General features: G+C 48.3%; 1 protein-coding gene across 1 annotated transcript; it reads right to left on the bottom strand.

Annotated features, from left to right (window-relative positions):
* Positions 1-5,252: 5,252 nt before the first annotated feature.
* CCT5 (chaperonin containing TCP1 subunit 5) lies at positions 5,253-19,293 on the bottom strand. Its single transcript, XM_005899605.3, has 11 exons — positions 19,116-19,293; positions 16,429-16,489; positions 15,731-15,895; positions 14,220-14,418; positions 9,700-9,892; positions 9,470-9,619; positions 9,145-9,264; positions 8,380-8,565; positions 7,634-7,771; positions 7,042-7,222; positions 5,253-5,808 (listed from the first exon to the last, which is right to left on the bottom strand). The coding sequence occupies exons 1-11, from the start codon at positions 19,218-19,220 to the stop codon at positions 5,681-5,683; spliced, it is 1,626 nt and encodes a 541-aa protein (XP_005899667.2). The 5' UTR covers positions 19,221-19,293; the 3' UTR covers positions 5,253-5,680.
* Between the last annotated feature and the right edge of the window lie 183 nt (positions 19,294-19,476).

The raw sequence follows: 19,476 nt of genomic DNA on the forward strand, positions 1-19,476 counted from the left end.
AGGAGATCAAACCAGTCCATCCTTACGGCAGTCAGTCCTGAATATTCATTGAAAGGACTGATGTTGAAGCTAAAACTCCAATACTTTGGCTACCTGATGCAGAGAGGACTCATTTGAAAAGACCCTGATGCTGGGAAAGATTGAAGGCAGGAGGAGAAGGGGACGACAGAGGATGAGATGGTTGGATGGCATCACCAACTCAATGGACATGAGTTTGAGTAAACTCTGGGAGTTGGTGAGGGACAGGGAGGCCTGGTGTGCTGCCGTCCACGAGGTTGCCAAGAGTCGGATGTGCCTGAGTGACTCTGAACAGTAGAGAGTGATGGTGAGGTCTCCCCCAGACACCCTTAAATGGATCAGGAGTGGCTCAGGGCCTTCCTGATGTCAGGATGTGGTAGGTGCCTGCTGCTTTGGGCCCCTCTCCTCCAGGCCTCCTGGGGAGGAGGGGAATCCTGTCAATTTCTGTTAGGAGGGAGCTCTCCCAGAGCCTAGCCCCTCCTCCCCCCAGTTGTCTTCCCGCCATGAAGGAGGCTGAGTGAGCCTGAACTGAAGGGGGTCCGTGGTCAGGACTGATTGGTCCCTGGCGCACCCCAGGGCTGGGCCCAGTGGAGGCCTCCTGGTGGGTGGGCAGGAGAGGAGCCCCACGTGGACCTTGGGATTTGGGAACCAACTGCCAGGTGGCTGTGCCCACGTGGGCAGAGGCGAGCGTGGAGCAGGATGAGTGAGGTGGGCGGGGAGGGGTCCCAGTATCCAGGCCCCAGCATGCAAGCTCCTCTGTGGCTTTGGGAAACTTGCCCTAATGCTCTGACCTCTGGTGGTGGTGGTGTAGTTGCTCAGTCATCTAACTCTTTGTGACCCCATGGACCGTAGCTCGCTAGGCTCCTCTGTCCATGGCATTTCCCAGGCAAGACTACTGGAGTAGGTTGCCATTTCCTCCTCTAGGGGATCTTCCCGACCCAGGGATCAAACTCGTGTGTTACAGCTCCTGCACTGGCAAGCGGATTCTTGACCACCCACACCCTCTAGTTCTCAATGGGAAATCTACAAAATGAAGAAAATGACATTATTTTGCAGATGGGCAGAATAAACCCAGTCTCGTGTGGGCGTGTCATCAGGTGCCGGTCAGGGGGCTCAGCTGTGGTTGCTTCTGACTGTATGTGTCAACCTGTCTTCATGGGTGCTGCAGAGGAGAAGGGCGGTGAAGCCTGCGCTCAGGACCCAGAGGGCTTTGCTCTGTTTTGTGAGGTGAAATGGTGAGAGACTACTTTTTGGGTACCATCTCCAGATAGTGACTGCAGCCATGAAATTAAAAGACGCTTGCTCCTTGGAAGAAAAGCTGACCAACCTAGACAGCATATTAAAAAACAGAGACATTATTTTGCCAACAAAGGTCCGTCTAGTCAGAGCTATGGTTTTTCCAGCGGTCACGTATGGATGTAAGAGTTGGACCATAAAGAAAGCTGAGCACCGTGGAAGTGATGCTTTTGAACTGTGGTGTTGGAGAAGACTCTTGAGAGTCCCTTGGACTGCAAGGAGACCCAACCAGTCCATCCTAAAGGAAATCAGTCCTGAATACTCATTGGAAGGACTGATGCGAAGAGCTGACTCATTGGAAAAGACCCTGATGCTGGGAAACATTGAGGGCAGAAGAAGGGGACGACAGAGGATGAGATGGTTGGATGGCATCACCGACTCCATGGACGAGTCTGAGTAAGCTCTGGGAGTTGGTGATGGAAAGGGAAGCCTGGCGTGCTGCAGTCCATGAGGTCGCAAAGAGTCCGACACGCCTGAGCGACTTCACTTTCACTTTCAAGGGGGCAGGGTGAGGATGCAGAGAAGAGGTTCCACCTCTGCCCTAGGGCAGCTCGCTCCTGCTCTGTGCCCGTGGCTGCTGGCAGGAAGGGGCCAGGCTGGAGGCCGCCCTGGAGCAAGGCCCTGGCTGTGCCCAGAGGAAAGCGCCCCACAGGGCCCTGAGTGGCGAGCCAGTGCTTTGACCTGGGAATGACGCTTCTTTCTGTTCACGGGCCCGAGCTGCTTACATGGCCCACCGGCCACAAGAATCCATAAGTGTGACCCTGGTCGGGTGCCCAGAAAGTGCTGGTGTGACAGACGAGCACAAACTCTGTGGCTTAAGGACAAATGTATGACCCCACGGTTCTGTGGACTGGCAGCCCAGGTTGGCTCAGTTGGTTTCTCCACTCTGGGTCTCATGAGGTCCAAGTGCAGGTGCTAGCTGGCCAGGCTCTGGGGAGGATCCGCTTCCAGATACAGTTGACTCTTCCAACAACAGGCTTGAACTGCATGGGTCCTCTTGCAGATTTTGCAAACGAGATTTCTCAATAGTAAACCCAACACTACGTGTTTGATGTTGGCTGAATGCTCAGATGCAGAACCAAGCCCATGGCGGACAGCCTGTAATTTTTTCCCACATTTTCAACGGCATAGATGGTCAGTGCCCCAACCTGTGCTGTTCAAGGGCCAGCTGTTCCTTGTGGCTTAGGACTGAGCTCTCGTTTCCTTCCTCAGGACCTAGAAGCCTTCAGGGCCTGCACGTGGCCCCTGCATCTCAAGACCAGCAGGTGGGCTCCAGTCCTTCGCACCTACCTGCCCCCACCTTCTGCTGTGGTTGCATGGGGCCCACCCACATCAGCTTTCTAAGGTCTGCCCGCTAGTACTTCATTCCACTTGCAAAGTCCCTTCGCAGCAGCACCTGGATTAGTGTCTGACTGACTGCACCACCAGGCTGAACCCTGGTGTAGAATCCTGCCTACCACAGGGAAGGGGGTGGGTGGGTGAGACTAGGTGGGAGCATGGAAGCTGGAAATCAAGACCTTCGAAATGCCCTAACCCCTGCCGCTTGTTTATGCCAGTTACACTGACTGGCATTCAATGTGTTAATGTAATTTTATATTTTCCAAAATGAAAAAGTGAGTAGCAGCATTATTTCCCACTTTTGCAAACCTCAATGTCTCTCTTTACAGACGACAGACAGTAAGTTCTGCTATCTGCTTCTAACACGTGCTCAGTCCCTCAGTCATGTCCAACTCTTTGTGACCCCATGGACTGTAGCCCCCTAGGCTCCTCTGTCCATGGGATTCTCCAGGCAAGCATACTGGAGTGGGTGGCCATTTCTTTCTCCAGGAGATCTTCCTGACCCAGGGATCAAAACCACATCTTCGGCACTGGCAGGCAGTTTCTTTACCACCGAGTCTCCTGGGAAGCTCCATTTCTGTGTGATTGCTTGTAGTTAAAGATCGAGCCATTCAACCAACATCAAATAGGGACTTCCTTGGTGGTCCAGTGGTTAGAACTCTGCTTTCACTGCCAGGGGCCCAGGCTCCATCCCTGGCCAGGGAACTAAGATCCCAGAAGGTGAGCGGCATGGCCAGAAAACAATATCGAACTTGCCTCCAACCCCTGAGACACTGAATGAAGCTGGAAATGCAGAACTGGGAACCAACAGGACAGCGTTGGGTCCTGTGTGGGGATGTGGCCTCAGGGTCAAGGGCTTTAGCGGATGAGATGTTGCTGCTGCTACTGCTAAGTTGCTTCAGTGGTGTCCAACTGTGTGTGATCCCATAGACGGCAGCCCACCAGGCTCCTCTGTCCCTGGGATTCTCTAGGCAAGAACACTGAAATGGGTTGCCATCTCCTTCTCCTATGCATGCATGCATGCTACGTCGCTTCAGTCGTGTCTCACTGTGCGACCCCACGGACAGCAGCCCACCAGGCTCGTCTGTCCACGGAATTCTCCAGGCAAGAATATTGCAGTGGGTTGCCATCTCCTTCTTCAGGCATGAGATGGGGGTCAGCCAAAGCACAAGGGATGCAAACAAGCCATTTGGAACTGGAAGGTAAAGGGCGATGTGGTACCTAGAAGAGGTGCTTTTCCTGGGAAGAATCAAAAGCATGTGAGCAACACATCTAAGAGTCTGTTCATCAACCACGTAGTTTCTTTCAACCAAAACCCTCCAGAACGTCCGTGGTTCCCTTTTGAGGAGTGGTTTAGTCTTCATTCAACCACAAACCACTTCACATAAGAGACTCTGGTTCAAAGCAAGCTGCTGGATGTTCTTCACAGGCTGAAATCCGCCTTGTAAATCAACTCATCCAGACAACTAGGTCAAGACAGACTGGGTCTGTGTCTGCACTGAAACCAAACTTGAAATCGGTGCATTCTGACGCTGCACACAATAGGTAGTAAATTACAATCGAGCCACTTCAGAGGCCATTTCACGATGAGATACGTACTAGGTTGTATATTCACCAGGAAGAATGATGTTAGCACTCCCTGCTAAGTTTCCTAATGAAACCACCAATGCATTAACATGGAGCAAACACAACAACCCAACAGTTAAGACGGGCCAGGTCCAGGTTCCCAGGAGAAACTGACGGCTCCAAACCCTCTCCCCTGGTGGCACAAGAGTGCACTTCATCATCACATCTTCTAAGCAGCATGCTTTTAGAAAAGCAAACACAAGCCAGCAGGGGGCAGAAAGGCACGGGGAGAGGGGACCCCAGAGAAGTCGGCCAGGGTCTGACCCCACTCCACTGACTGCTGGCCAGAAGACGCTGGCCAGTGAGGCCATTTGTAAGATGTGAACAGTAAGAAGCCTTTCTCCATCACAGGGTGGTAACAGGTGAAGCGCTTGGAACACAGCCTGGCCTCTGCCAAGGGCTATGCCACTGTGAGCCAGTACCGTTTAGTTGCCAAGTCACGTCGATTTGCTTCTTGACTCCATGGACCGTGGCCCGCCAGGCTCCTCTGTCCATGGGGATTCTCCAGGCGAGAATGGAGTGGGTTGCCATTTCCTCCTCCAGGGGATCTCCCAGACCCAGGGATCAAACCCCCAGTGAGTAGAACTAATTCAATACCAACCTACACACATGGCAACCGCAAGGTGTTTCCTTCCACTCGACCCTTTGTTTCTGTTTCACTCTAACCTTCACTTGTTTTGTTCCCTGGCGAAAACCCCAACTGGCTTCTGAATGACCTTCTAAGCACCTGAGGGGGCGCCAGTCTGTGCCCACCCGGGCCTTCTCTGCATGACGCTGGCCAGGGCTCTGGGTGGAGCCAGGCCAGGATAACGCCAGGGGGCGGTGTGAAGATCACACCATTAATGCTGGTCTACTCAGCACTGTGGGAACACCCCAGTCAGTATAACCAAACAGCACAGAACACAGCCCACAGTCGTGTGCTGGATACTCATCTCTGAAGGGTCTCCACAAAGATTCACCCACTTAGACAGATGCAGCACTTAAATAAATTTAATAGGACCAAGCCCATATTCCTCAATGTTAAAGTAAATCTTGAGAACAAACCCAAACGTTTAAAACTGTTAAAAACAAGTCCTACATTAAAAAAAAAATTTTAACTCAAACCCCTTCAATTAAGGCATTTGATGAATGTTATAGTGAATGTTTAACTTAAATAGCAGAATATAAAGGCTGTTTAGAGTTCCCTTTAATATAACAAATACAAAACCTTGTAAGACCATACCTCTACACTTTCATGTCTCTGAACAAGTGAAACTATGGTTACCAAACAGCTACTGTTGTCACAGCATCTACTACAGTGTCTGATACGGGACGTAACAATAAATAGCTGTAGATGCAGCACAAGACACCCATTTATTTAGTCACAGTAGTGGATCTTACTCCTCATTTTACTCTAAATTCTTTACTCTTCAGATTCTCCAGGCTTACGGATGTCGTCAATCTTCAAAATCATTCTAACCATTTGTGTTGCAAGAGAGATCTGTTGCTTTTTGCCGATCAAAGTTTCTATGACGTGTTGATGTTTCATATCTGAAAAACACAAATTCATTCTTCTCAAACAGCATACAAACGTATCATTCTAAAACAGCATACTCCTATCATTAATGGAAAGTGAAAGTCGCTCAGTCGTGTCCGACTCTTTGGGACCCCACGGACTGTAACCCGCCAGGCTCCTCTGTCCCTGGTGATTCTCCAGGCAAGAATAATGGAGTAGGCAGCCATACCCTCCCTCCAGGGAATGTTCCCAACCCAGGGATTGAACCCAGGTTTTCTGTTTGAGCCACCAGGGAAGCCCGTTATTATTAATACCTTGTTCCCATTTATGAATCAGAGTAAAACTTAAAAGACATCCAACTTTGAAAGCCACTAGTCTCGGTTATGTTTTCAGAAGAATACAATTTCATTACTTCCCAGGACGTTCTGGAATGTGGGCCTGGTTACTGGAGCACTGTGGAGGACAGGGCGCCCTCTTCAATGACAGGGTGAGTTTCTCAGTGACTTGCTAAAGAGGGAATCATTCAGTGACTTCTCACCCCACAAAGTTCCCTTCGCTGTCAGTTAGTAAGCCCGAAGTAAGTGAGATTAGACGGTGCCTGATATGTAAAGTTCCTTCAGCAAAAACCCAGACATTCAAGTTAAAGCAATGTAAATTGTCTGACAAGAAATTGCTGCTGTTACTAAATCCTCAGGTTGTTAACCTAAAATCCAGAATACACCTGTAGTTCTGAGTAAAAAAATAAGCCATCAGATTCTGTGGTCAGGATTGAGACCGAACCCCAGAGATGGCCCAACTAGTATGATCTGGGGATTCACCAGACCCCCATCTCACATGCTAGGGCTGCGCCCTTTTCAGCGATGAGTGACAGACGTGCTACAGAAGCACAGCACACACTCCGTTTATAAAACACCCTGTGATTTACGGGACGCGCCCACAGATCAGCGGTAAACTGAAATCAATTTCAGAGCTGTTTTATAGGACATTCAGAACCCACACTGACAGACATTTATGTAAAAGAAATGAGATGGGAATGATTTTCTACACTGGAAATCACCTTTGGAATAAATACTGCACTGCAGTTTTTTGTCGTAGCTTGCTAAGACCAGCATCCTAACAATTCCCCAGGTAATTATATCAAACACTAAAATTCAGGACCTGGGTACCCAAAGCGTGTTCAAAAATTTAAAAAGCCAGGACCAGTTCACGGTACATGCTATGCGGCAAGTAATTCCCCAGCTTAGGTCAGACCGCGCCCAGCGCCTCACCATTGGTCCCCTTGTGCAGACAGTCGATCCCAAGGGCGGGGTTCACCTCCTTCACTTGTCTGGCCCGGACCTCGGTCATGGTCTGGATGGGGTTCATGCCGCTGTTCTCGGCCAGCGCCATGGGGATGACCTCCAGTGCGTCGGCGAAGGCGCGCATGGCATACTGCTCCAGGGTCGGGCACTGCGAGGGCACAGGGTTACGTCAGCATACTTGACAGCACCCCCAGCAGCTCTTTGGGGACATTACAGAATGACACCCTTGGACAAGCTAACTCAGGACGAGTCCTCAGAACAGGCTGTCACGAGTGCCGCTACAGGGCGAGAACGCAGAAAGTACACGTCAGGAGTCAAGAAAGCCAGTCTTCCCGCCGCACCTTTAGTTACAACGTCTAAGCAATTCTCAATTCCAGGTAACACTAAGCGTGCAGAGATCTGTGCCAAGGCTGCAGTGTGAAAAAGGCTGACACACGCTGGCCTGTGGTAACCCACATCCACATCCTCAGGCACAAGGATCAGCTCAGATCAAAGGCCCGGAGTCCAGCCCCCGCCACACACCATGCGGTCAGTCACACACCGAGGTCAGAGGCCTCACCTTGTCGGCCTCCTGGCTGACCGCCAGGGCGCAGGAGATCTCCGCGGCGCCCCCGCCATACACCACGCGGTTGTCCCGGATGAGGTTGCGGATGACACAGAGAGCGTCGTGAAGGGAACGCTTGGCCTCCTCGATGATCTGGGAAAGCAACGCTGCCCAAGTTAATGGTTCTATCTTCATTCTACTTTTCCTCCCTATAACGTACTTAGGGGAAAAACTCCCACAATACCGGGCAGCCTAGGACGCACTCCAGGACATATGACCAAGTGAAGGGGGTCAAACAAAAACAACAAAGCAACAGTCTTACAATGAGTCTTACTCATCGTGATGCGCCAGAAGCCCATCCCTGGGGAGTGGAGAGCACACCCATGCTCTCTCAGGTCCCGGTTTCTACCTGAGACTGAGGAAAGGCAAGTGTGTCCTGTGGGCCCAACAGTGGAACGTGGTCTTCAGGGTTTTACACTGTGACGCGACCTTGGTTTTTATTTGGGGGGGGGCGGTGGGGAGAGGCCCGCACTGCATGGCTCGAGGGATCTTAGTTCCCTGACCAGAGATCGAGTCCAAGCCCTAGCAGTGCAAGAGCAGAGTCGTAACACTGGACTGCTAGGGGATTCCCGAGGTGTCCCTGCTTCTCCAAGAAAGATGACCCTGTCCTTCTTCAAGTGTCCCAGCTAAATACATTATGTGAAAAGCCCAATCACATTCCAGAATCAGAAAAAATGCAGGACAAGTAAGTGAGTCCTTACCATCTTATTTCCTCCTCTGATGAAAATGGTGACGGCTCTGGAGTTCTTACACTGCTCGATGACCAGCATCTTGTCTTTGGTGGTCCCAAACGAGATCTCTTTCACAAGACCCGCAAAGCCCAGCTTCTCAGCTGTGAGCTCGGAGAACCGAGGGACGATGCGGCCACCTGTGGCGATGGCGATCAACTGACGGGAGGAATGGAAAGACCAGCGTGGTGAGCAGGGAACTCTCAACACCAGAACACAGATGAGCCAAACGTAACCCACGACCGCCATGCTCCCTAGAACCAATGTCCAGTGCAGCCTAAGAATCAAGGTCCAGCCCAACGCCTTGCTTAGGGAACAAGGTTCTGAAGAGCGGGCGACCTGCCACTATGACCCTGAACACACTCTCAGCTCTCCCCCTTCCCCTCCCGCGCCCATGAGGACCAACTAGGCCGTGTCTGCGGGGCCACAGACCATGTCTGGGCAGCTCTGAATGTTTATGAGGCTGACACAGAAGTGCACAACCAGCCTGCCACTTCAGAAGGCCAACCAGACAGCAGTGAGAAAGGAAAGCACCTGAAAATGCCATGGAACACTGCAAACACGTGCACAAACAGCAAGAAAGATTTTAGCATTTCCCCCCCTTGCGACTCAGCCTCTGGTCTGTGGAGCCTCAGCACAGTGTGGGAACCACAGCACGGCGAGGTCACAAGGGCTTTGAGCAGAGATGCTCCGTGAGCTCAAGCCCTGCATGCAGTCTCCTTGCAGGTAGCCTCCTACCTCAATTTCAGGTCCTCCGACCCAGCGAACCGCCGGCAGGTCATTCTGGAGAAGTAAATGATTCGCTTCATCGTCAAAGCCCCACTGGCAAATAGCTAGGTTAGCACCAGTTTCTTTAATCTGGGAAAGAAATGCCACAATCACGTTAACAAAAGTATTTTTTGTGTTCTTCTATTGGAAAAAAGGTTGAAACCAAGGCGAGAAACATAGTTGGGTGTGTAGGTGGGAGCATCAAAGTACAGAAAAGAGAAAGAAATACACAAGTGGCTATGTTCTGTCAGCTCTAGTTAGTTTAAATCTCACTAGGAGCCGTCTTAAGGCCCACCTGCCGGATCATCTCTTCAAACTTCTCCTTTTCGTACTTCTGAAGGGCTTTAAAATCTTCCACAGATGTCACATCCAGCTTATGCTTCGTCTTTGGTTTCGGTGGCTCAAATGGACACGTGAGGATTGCAATCTTAGCATCTTCCACTTGCTGCAGGAAGAGACAGAAACGTATGAACTACGTGGAGGGCTCAAGAGGGAAAAGCCCGATGCCATGGAGGCACGGCTCACCTTGGGCATCTGCGGGTGACTGAAGTCCTTGTCCACGATCACGCCCTTGATCAGCTTGGTGTCCTCCAGCCGCCCGCCCACCTTGCCTTCTACCTTGATGAGCTCGAAGTCAACGTCCCTGCGCTGCATGTCGGCCACGGTGAGGACGGCGTTCACGGCGATCTCGGCCATTTGCCGGTGACAGCTGTTAACCCTGAGGGGGGACACAACACTGACCTTTCATGTCTACTCAACAGTGACTGCAGCCAGAAAGAACACGTGCTGCAAAACTCAGATGACACGACAGTGTGACCCACAGGTATGTTACAGAACTAACCATGTTCAGGGTCCCCAGGGAAGAATGTAACCACTACCTGTACTTTCAACAGTCTGGGAAGGGTCGCTTTACCTGGGTCCAGGGATCCCAAAGGGAATCATAAACTGGGATGGGAAAAAAATTGTTAATAACTGAAATGTACTATTTTCTTCCATTATGAACGTACATGAAGAGACCACTAACGTATGCCAAGAACCAAAAATTTACCAAGACCACTACTTTGTAATACCACTAACACTTTCAAGCCAGAACAGAATAGGAAAGAGATGAACCCACCGAGGAGAAGCCAATCTTATCTATGGGAAGTGCACCACTTAACATTTGAAGAGACTGCTTGATAATTTCACATCTGATTCTGAAAAAACCACAAGGCAACTGTAGCCCTCCAAATACAGTGCCTGGAATCCTAAGTTACCTGGAAAAGACAGCCAAGAAACCACAAATCTTGTGTGTCCTAAGTAACTGACCAACAATGTTTCACCTTTATTGAGTGTATCAGGCCCTTGTTGGTCCATTTGAACGTCTATAGAAAAGATCTACGCATACCTGAGTTTTCTAAAGACTTGCAAATAAAGCTGAGTCAACCTAGAAAGCAGTAACACAGAATGTGTGCATTTCAAGAAAGGGTAACGCCTTCTTTCCAGGAGAACCAGAGTGCTGTACTTGCAATAAAGGCCACCCCGGGCAGTCAACCCTGCCGAGGAGTGGTCTCGGCTCAGACCTGCGACAAGGGGACAGCTGGCACCATGGAGGACAGAAGGAAGCAGGCGTCTCTGCTGCACTTGCCTTGTCCTCTCAGTTGAGCCCATGTCATCCTTTAGGGCACAAATTTAAATACTTCCTGAATTGATGCGGATTAAGACAAACCTAAAATGGACTGGATGGGTGAATTTAACTCAGATGACCATTATATCTACTACTGTGGCAGGAATCCCTCAGAAGAAATGGAGTAGCCATCATGGTCAACAAAAGAGTCCAAAATGCAGTACTTGGATACAATCTCAAAAATGACAGAATGATCTTTGTTCGTTTCCAAGGCAAACCATTCAGTATCACAGTAATCCAAGTCTATGCCCCAACCAGTAACGCTGAAGAAGCTGAAGTTGAATGGTTCTATGAAGACCTACAAGACCTTTTAGAACTAACACCCAAAAAAGATGTCCTTTTCATTATAGGGGACTGGAATGCAAAAGTAGGAAGTCAAGAAACACCTGGAGTAACAGGCAAATTTGGCCTAGGAATATAGAATGAAGCAGGGCAAAGACTTAAGAGTTTTGCCAAGAAAATGCACTGGTCATAGCAAACACCCTCTTCCAACAACACAAGAGAAGACTCTACACATAGACATCACCAGATGGTCAACACTGAAATCAGACTGATTATATTCTTTGCGGGCAAAGAAGGAGAAGCTCTATACAGTCAACAAAAACAAGACCAGGAGCTGAACTGTGGCTCAGATCATGAACTCCTTATTACCAAATTCAGACTTAAATTGAAGAAAGTAGGGAAAACCACTAGACCATTCAGGTATGACCTAAATCAAATCCCTTATGATTATACAGCGGAAGTGAGAAATAGATTTAAGGGCCTAGATCTGAGAGAGTGCCTGATGAACTATGGAATGAGGTTCGTGACATTGTACAGGAGACAGGGATCAAGACCATCCCCATGGAAAAGAAATGCAAAAAAGCAAAATGGCTGTCTGGGGAGGCTTTACAAATAGCTGTGAAAAGAAGAGAAGCAAAAAGCAAAGGAGAAAAGGAAAGATACAAACATCTGAATGCAGAGTTCCAAAGAATAGCCAGAGATAAGAAAGCCTTCCTCAGTGATCAATGCAAAGAAATAGAGGAAAACAACAGAATGGGAAAGACTAGAGATCGCTTCAAGAAAATTAGAGATACCAAGGGAACATTTCATGCAAAGATGGGCTCGATAAAGGATAGAAATGGTATGGACCTAACAGAAGCAGAAGATATTAAGAGGTGGAAAGAATACACAGAATAACTGTACAAAAAAGAGCTTCATGACCCAGATAATCACGATGGTGTGGTCACTGACCCAGAGCCAGACATCCTGGAATGTGAAGTCAAGTGGGCCTTAGAAAGCATCACTACGAACAAAGCTAGTGGAGGTGATGGAATTCCAGTTGAGCTATTCTAAATCCTGAAAGATGATGCTGTGAAAGTGCTGCACTCAATATGCCAGCAAATTTGGAAAACTCAGCATTGGCCACAGGACTGGAGAAGGTCAGTTTGCATTCCAATCCTAAAGAAAGGCAATGCCAAAGAATGCTCAAACTACCGCACAACTACACTCATCTCACATGCTAGTAAAGTAATGCTCAAAATTCTCCAAGCCAGGTTTCAGCAATATGTGAACCGTGAACTTCCAGATGTTCAAGCTGGTTTTAGAAAAGGCAGAGGAACCAGAGATCAAATTGCCAACATCCGCTGGATCATGGAAAAAGCAAGAGAGTTCCAGAAAAACATCTATTTCTGCTTTATTGACTATGCCAAAGCCTTTGACTGTGTGGATCACAATAAACTGTGGAAAATTCTTCAAGAGATGGGAATACCAGACCACCTGACCTGCCTCTTGAGAAATTTCTATGCAGGTCAAGAAGCAACAGTTAGAACTGGACATGGAACAACAGACTGGTTCCAAATAGGAAAAGGAGTATGTCAAGGCTGTATATTGTCACCCTGCTTATTTAACTTATATGCAGAGTACATCATAAGAAACACTGGGCTGGAAGAAACACAAGCTGGAATCAAGATGGCTGGGAGAAATATCAATAACCTCAGATATGCAGATGACACCACCCTTATGGCAGAAAGTGAAGAGGAACTCAAAAGCCTCTTGATGAAAGTGAAAGTGGAGAGTGAAAAAGTTGGCTTAAAGCTCAACATTCAAAAAACTAAGATTATGGCATGTGGTCCCATCACTTCATGGGAAATAGATGGGGAAACAGTGGAAACAGTGTCAGACTTTATTTTTCTGGGCTCCAAAATCACTGCAGATGGTGACTGCAGCCATGAAATTAAAAGACGCTTACTCCTTGGAAGGAAAGTTATGACCAACCTAGATAGCATATTCAAAAGCAGAGACATTACTTTGCCAACAAAGGTTCGTCTAGTCAAGGCTATGGTTTTTCCTGTGGTCATGTATGGATGTGAGAGTTGGACTGTGAAGAAGGCTGAGTGCCAAAGAATTGATGCTTTTGAACTGTGGTGTTGGAGAAGACTCTTGAGAGTCCCTTGGAGTGCAAGGAGATCCAACCAGTCCATTCTGAAGATCGAATGATGCTAAAGCTGAAACTCCAGTACTTTGGCCACGTCATGTGAAGAGTTGACTCATTGGAAAAGACTCTGATGCTAGGAGGGATTGGGGGCAAGAGGAGAAGGGGACGACAGAGGATGAGATGGCTGGATGGCATCACTGACTCGATGGACGTGAGTCTGGGTGAACTCCGGGAATTGGTGATGGACAGGGAGGCCTGCGTGCTTCGAGATTCATGGGGTCACGAAGAGTCGGACACAACTGAGCGACTGAACTGAACTCAACTGAAGACAAACCGTGCAATAAGGTACCTTACATTAGGTTTTTATACTACATTTTAACAAGAGCCCCTAAGTCTCCACTGTTGTTCAAGGTGAGTGTGTCCCATGGCTGAGTCTCCAGGGGACAAGAGCTGTCTTGTGTCCCCAAGACTCAGCTCTAGGCCTGGCAAGTAATGAGCACTATGTAAATGTTAGCAACAGCCAGTTTAAGACAATTTCAAGCCTGCCCCGTCATACTCAACTAAAATTCTGGATTATTTGTTCCTTGTTGAATGAATAAGGAGAAGAACCTCTCCATTAAAATGCTTCCTAGTAAAGAAATGGTGAAAACTGTTAGAAAAAATGGGTACTTCCCACTCGTAAGACCTACCACCCTAGCCTATCCTGAGAAATAAAGAACTGTATAGCTTACAAAAACTATCAAGGGGACTTAACCAAACCTGGAAATCCAGCCTCTAACAAAACCACAAAATGCCTATGTTTATATCTGCAGTAAAGAGAAAGTAAACCCGAGTAACAAAACCAGAAGGGAGCTCATTAAATTGGTATGAAGCCACCGTGGTAATTCTGCTGCCTTTAAGACCCAGCACACAAGCACTGCCTCCCGCACGGACGTGCCCCGCGGCCCCGCACTGCACACGCACACTTTGGAGCCCAGCGTGGTCTTCGCCGTCTGGATCAGGGGCTCAGTGTTCTTCATGTCGACAAGGACACTGTCGCTGATCTTGTCCAGGTGCTCGATAGCGATGCGGGCGGCCTGCTCGTAGCCGTCGGCGATCCTGATGGGGTGAATGCCGCGGTCCAGCAGCTGCTCAGCCTCTTCCAACAGGGCGCCAGCCAGCACTGTGGACGAGACAGCACACCCGGCTCAGGGACCCGCTGGAACTCAAACACATGAGGTGCTGCGCTGGGAACACCAAGGCTCCAGATTTAAGCTGAAAGGGTCTCAGAGGTGGAGGCCATCCCTAAAAATGGGAGCCTCGTGTTTTGGTTCTAACAGGTACCCCTCACAGATAGGTGCTCAACTCTCAGTGACGTACAGGACGCAAAGAACGTAACACAAACATTTTTATAAGGGAAAAAAACTTCCTGTTTCCTAGGCCAAGGATTTCTATTCAGTGAAATTTATGCTGGCATTATACAGTATTAAATAGAATTTGTTTACTATCCCTCCCACAACCTGTTGCCTTCCCCTCTCATTTTAACATCACAAAAATAAGTTTGAATGCTGCTGCACTCCAAGTACATTCAGAACAGTGTTTGGTTCCCAATGAATGTATAAGATATTTGCTGAATAAATTAATTCAAATTTCAAATGCAGAAAAAATAACACTGAAGATATTCATCTCATCAATCCTCCCAAACTTAAAAAAATTTCAAACATTGAAAACAAATTTCAAGAGTAATATAATAAATACTAGTTTACTTATTAATATTTTGTTGCATTTGTTTTCTTTACGTACGCTTGCTTTTTCTGTTCAACGATTTGAAAATTAGTTGCAAAAATCAGACATGTCACTCCTGAATATTTTAACATTCAGCTCCTAAGGACAGGCACAGTTTCCTCCATCGCTGTAACAAAACTGTCACACTCAGGAAATCTTGACATTGGTAAGATACTAATACACGACCCACAAATGACCCCACATGTCCCAAACATCCTTCAGAGCTGGGAAAAAAATCTGGCACCCACCCAGGTTTCACATATTAGAGCTGCTGTCGCTTCTCTTGAGCTCCCTGAATCTACTTGAGCTGCCTAACTCGACTCCCCACCCCCTTCCTGTTCTTTTATATTGACCCTTTTGAAGCGCCTGGGCCATTTGTCTTGTATCATGTCCTTCCACATGGATTTGTCACACTGTTTCCCCATGAATAATAAACATTCAGAATAAACATTCAGCAAGTGTGTTAGGCTTGTAACATTCTTTGCGAGCCCACAGACTGTAGCCCATCAGGCTCCTCTGCCCATGGAATTCTCCAGGCACGAATACTGGATTGGGTAGCCATTCTCTTTCTCAGGGGATCTTCCCGATCCAAGGATCAAATCCGGGTCTTCTGAACTGCAGGTGGATTCTTTAATGTCTGAGCAACCAAGAAAGCCCTTAATGCTAAATAACTCCTCTCAAATGAGAAAGCACATTTTGCCTTTTCTTACCAACCACTCCTGTGGTTCCATCTCCGATCTCATCATCCTGTGATTTGGACAGTTCAACCATCAGCTTGGCGATCTGGTGGTCAACGTCCATCATGCTTAAGATGGTGGCGCCGTCATTGGTCACGGTCACGTCACCATCTTTATCCACCATCATCTTATCAAGCCCTAAGAGACAACCGTGTTTAAAAGGAGGGTAAAAAAAAAAAAAAAAGAACCTACACTAAATCTATAAAACAGTTACCCTGACTTCTTGACCCAGTACCTATCTATGAGCTTATTACAAATAATTCAACATACATGAAGGAATATCTCCATGAATACCTTTTTAGATTGGCTAATTTAAAACAAAACATTGGGACAATTTAATGATGTCTAAAACCAGAGAAGTTGCAAAAAAAATAATAATAATTATGGAGCATCACTAAATGTAATATCACAAAATACAACGTTGCAAAAGACAATAGCTATGATTTGGAAAATGCTAATGAAATTATGTTAAGTGGAAAAAACACCCGACCTAAATTTGGATGTAGCATGATGACTTTAACTGTGCTGAAGGTCTGGGACACACCCTAAACATCTGACCATATTAGGGGGAGGACGCCCCCCTCTGTCTCCTAACTTTCTGTAAACAGGTTGAATTGACTATTTTATGTTATACAACTTTCCTGAAAAACACAGAATGTTAAGTCTCTTACCATTTGGTCCAAGCGATGTTTTCATTGTATTTGCTACAGCCTTTGCTGCCATTATATGAGACTAAATGAAAAAGAAAAAACCAATATTCAAGTTAGACATAATTTTAAGTTAACAACATATAACTAATGGCTGTAAAACTCACTTATGACACAGCTTCTATTCTCTAGAAAAGGCAGCAGACAGGTCCACATCTACCTGTGAAAACTGCACAACTCCTAGTGTTAGAAGACAATTCTTGTGTAAAACAGCAGAACCAAGTGCTCTGTGTTCTCTCTATAACCCTTAACACATCTAATAAGGCAGGTTCTCCGGGCCCGTTTTATAGCCAAGAGCAGGGACAGTCTGACCTGAGAGGCCGTGCAGGACCGTACGAAGCTAACTCCACGTGAGGAGTCCAGCCGTCAACATACAACACCCTGAACTGTCACACCATGGTTTACTGCACACTCCTCTCCCTAAAGGTCCAGTCAGTACACAACCCACAACCAAGAATCGCCCACCAAGGGGGTCAATCCTGAAAATAACAAAAGCCCAAATGCATCCTTTTCCCTTTCCGTACATAATTATGCTCATATTCCCTCCAAATACTTCGTTTCCTGCCTTCCTATTCCTGCCGTCAACGACCTAACTGATCCACTACACCATAGAGATTTCCAAGGTCTCTCATTCACCAATCCTTCACATTCATCCTCCATCCAGCCAAGCCATCCATTTTTCTGAATGTGTTGTTTTCCTCAGTCCCCTGCCCTTAAATGAGTCACCAGTACTCCGACTCTCAGGTCTGTAAGCTCCAGGTTTTCTTCAAAGTCTGAGACCTCGCTCTGTGCCAGTGAGGGCGGCCAAGGCCTGCTCCCCAACATGCCCTCTGACCCCTGAAGCATTGATGCACTGAAGACCTCCGCTCATTAAATCCTGACCAGTTTACAAAGCAGTTCAAATGCAATGTTCTGTGCAGCCTTCCCTTGTCACCCCGTCTCACAGGTTAACGAGACACAAAGTTCACTAGGTTTGTAAAAATACTGGTTATTCTTAAAATACACCTTTGACTGATAGGTCTACATGATGAAATATGTAAACAATAATGACCGCAAACAGGGGGTTCTTAACCAGGGGCCAATGTGCCCCCAGGTGACATGTGGCAATGCCTGGAGACATCCCTGGTTATCACAATCAGGGAGGGGACTGCAGAGGGTGGAGGCCAGGTGCTGCTATGCATCCTGTACAGGACAGACCCCACAACAAAGCAGGATCAGCCCCCAAGGCCGCGGAGCAGGCTTTAGACCACTGGCTGCAGAGTCAGGCAAGGCGGGTATGAACCCTGGTCCTGTTCTTTACTAGCTCTGGGGCCACATTTCTCTCTAAGACCTGTCTCAAGAGACCGAGGATCACAAAGATGTGGCAGAGGCAAAACCACCTGTGGCTTCTGTTATACTGGCATTTTGGGTGCATATATTGGGTGTTAGTTTCTCTGCTGGTTGCTTCCCATGAAAAACAGAACTGAACACGTAACGCAAGTGGCTTGAGTATCTACCACTGGTCAAAGGCTGGGTGACCACTTAAGTTACCCCATTTAATTCTTGTCCTCCGCTTGACAGGGATGTATTGCCCCCACTGGGAAAGGAGGTGTAACTCGCCCTAAGTCAAACAGCCCAGGACAGACCTGTAGCGCTTAATTTAAGTAAAACCTCAAGACACTAAGGGACACCTCAGACCTGATGACACGGTCATACACACCAACTTCATGGATTCCACCCCAAATGCCACCTCCTCAGGTACAGTTCTACTTAAATTGTTATTCTGTCCAAACGCCCTTCAACGGGCTCCCTCCCATCCCTGAGGATAACATGGTCATGTCAAGGCACTCAAGAACTTCCACCTGTGTGAACCCCTGCAACTTAGACTATGTTGCTAAAACCAGACTCTGCCTCCTCCTCCAAGGTACCACGCGTTCTCCTGCTTTTGCTGTTCCTCTCCCTAGCAGCTGGCTCTCTCCCGTTCACCACAGTGCTCCATCCCGGGACAGCCAATCCTCTACCCAAAGTATTAAGGACCCTCTCTGACTTTTTACCAGCACGCACGCCCTCCCAAAGCTGGTGATTCAGGTCACACACTGCCTTGTACTACGGTTACTGGTGACCACTTTTCACTCTTACAGTTGTATTTTCTTCCTTAAAAGTGTACGTTTTTCACTTTTACGAGACCACACCCAGAACACGCCATGTATAAAGGAACTCAAAAATGAAATTATGCTGTCACTGGCTAAACCTTTAGGACGCCACGACGAAAATGACTCTCATTTCCTTTGAGGTCGTTGCAGGGACACCGACAGCGTCCTAACCGGCCAGGTGACCTGAGAACACCCCCCTGCATCCTACTGACGAAAACACTGTTTGGAATGCCTGCAGGTTGGAGAAACCAGTGGGGACGCGCCTTCACCGCCTGAGAATTCAAGCCTCCCCACCCAACTCTGAAGAGCGCCCGCGGGACACCTGAACCCCCAAATGAGACTAAAGGCTTATACGTCGATTTTTCCCGGGCGCGGGGCGAGGGACTGGAGACCAGAGGGGGCTCCCTCAAGCTCCCCCCGGAGCACATGGCAGAACCCCTCAGACATTGCGCAGGCGCAGAACCACCGGCTTCGGCCGCCTCCCCTCATCCCACCGCCAGTGCGTCCCGGGCCCGTTACCTTGAGGGCCTCAAGTCCCATAAGACGAGACTTGCGGTCCTGATCCTTGATGATGAGGAAAGGACGGCCATATTCATCGAAGGCGAGGGTCCCCACGGAAGCCATGATGCGGCAGCAAGAGTTACACTCCCTCAACCAGCGGAGACCACGCCGGAACCCAGAGCCCGCCTTCCTCTCGCGGGAGGGCGCAAGAGCTCGCGCAGGCGCAGTGCAGGCCGCCCGAGACCTATTTCTCACTTGAGACTAGTTTAACGCCAGACAGTACCTTCTGGAAGCAACGGCCTTCGGAAACTTCTATCATCCAGGAAGCTGTGGGGGGGGGTGGAAGTTTGAAGACACGGACGGGAACTTTAAAATCCAA

Source organism: Bos mutus, chromosome 20, assembly GCF_027580195.1.
Source record: "Bos mutus isolate GX-2022 chromosome 20, NWIPB_WYAK_1.1, whole genome shotgun sequence".
NCBI lineage: Eukaryota > Metazoa > Chordata > Mammalia > Artiodactyla > Bovidae > Bos > Bos mutus.

What these genes read in the sequence shown, in the direction of transcription:
- CCT5 (XM_005899605.3), bottom strand. Translation starts at nt 19,220, where the DNA reads ATGGCTTCCGTGGGGACCCTCGCCTTCGATGAATATGGCCGTCCTTTC. An exon ending in TGGAACCACAGGAGTGGTTG is followed by an intron (nt 14,419 to 15,730) that starts GTAAGAAAAGGC and finishes TCTCGTCCACAG; the next exon opens with TGCTGGCTGGCGCCCTGTTG. An exon ending in TCAGAGGAGGAAATAAGATG is followed by an intron (nt 7,772 to 8,379) that starts GTAAGGACTCAC and finishes TTGCTTTCCCAG; the next exon opens with ATCATCGAGGAGGCCAAGCG.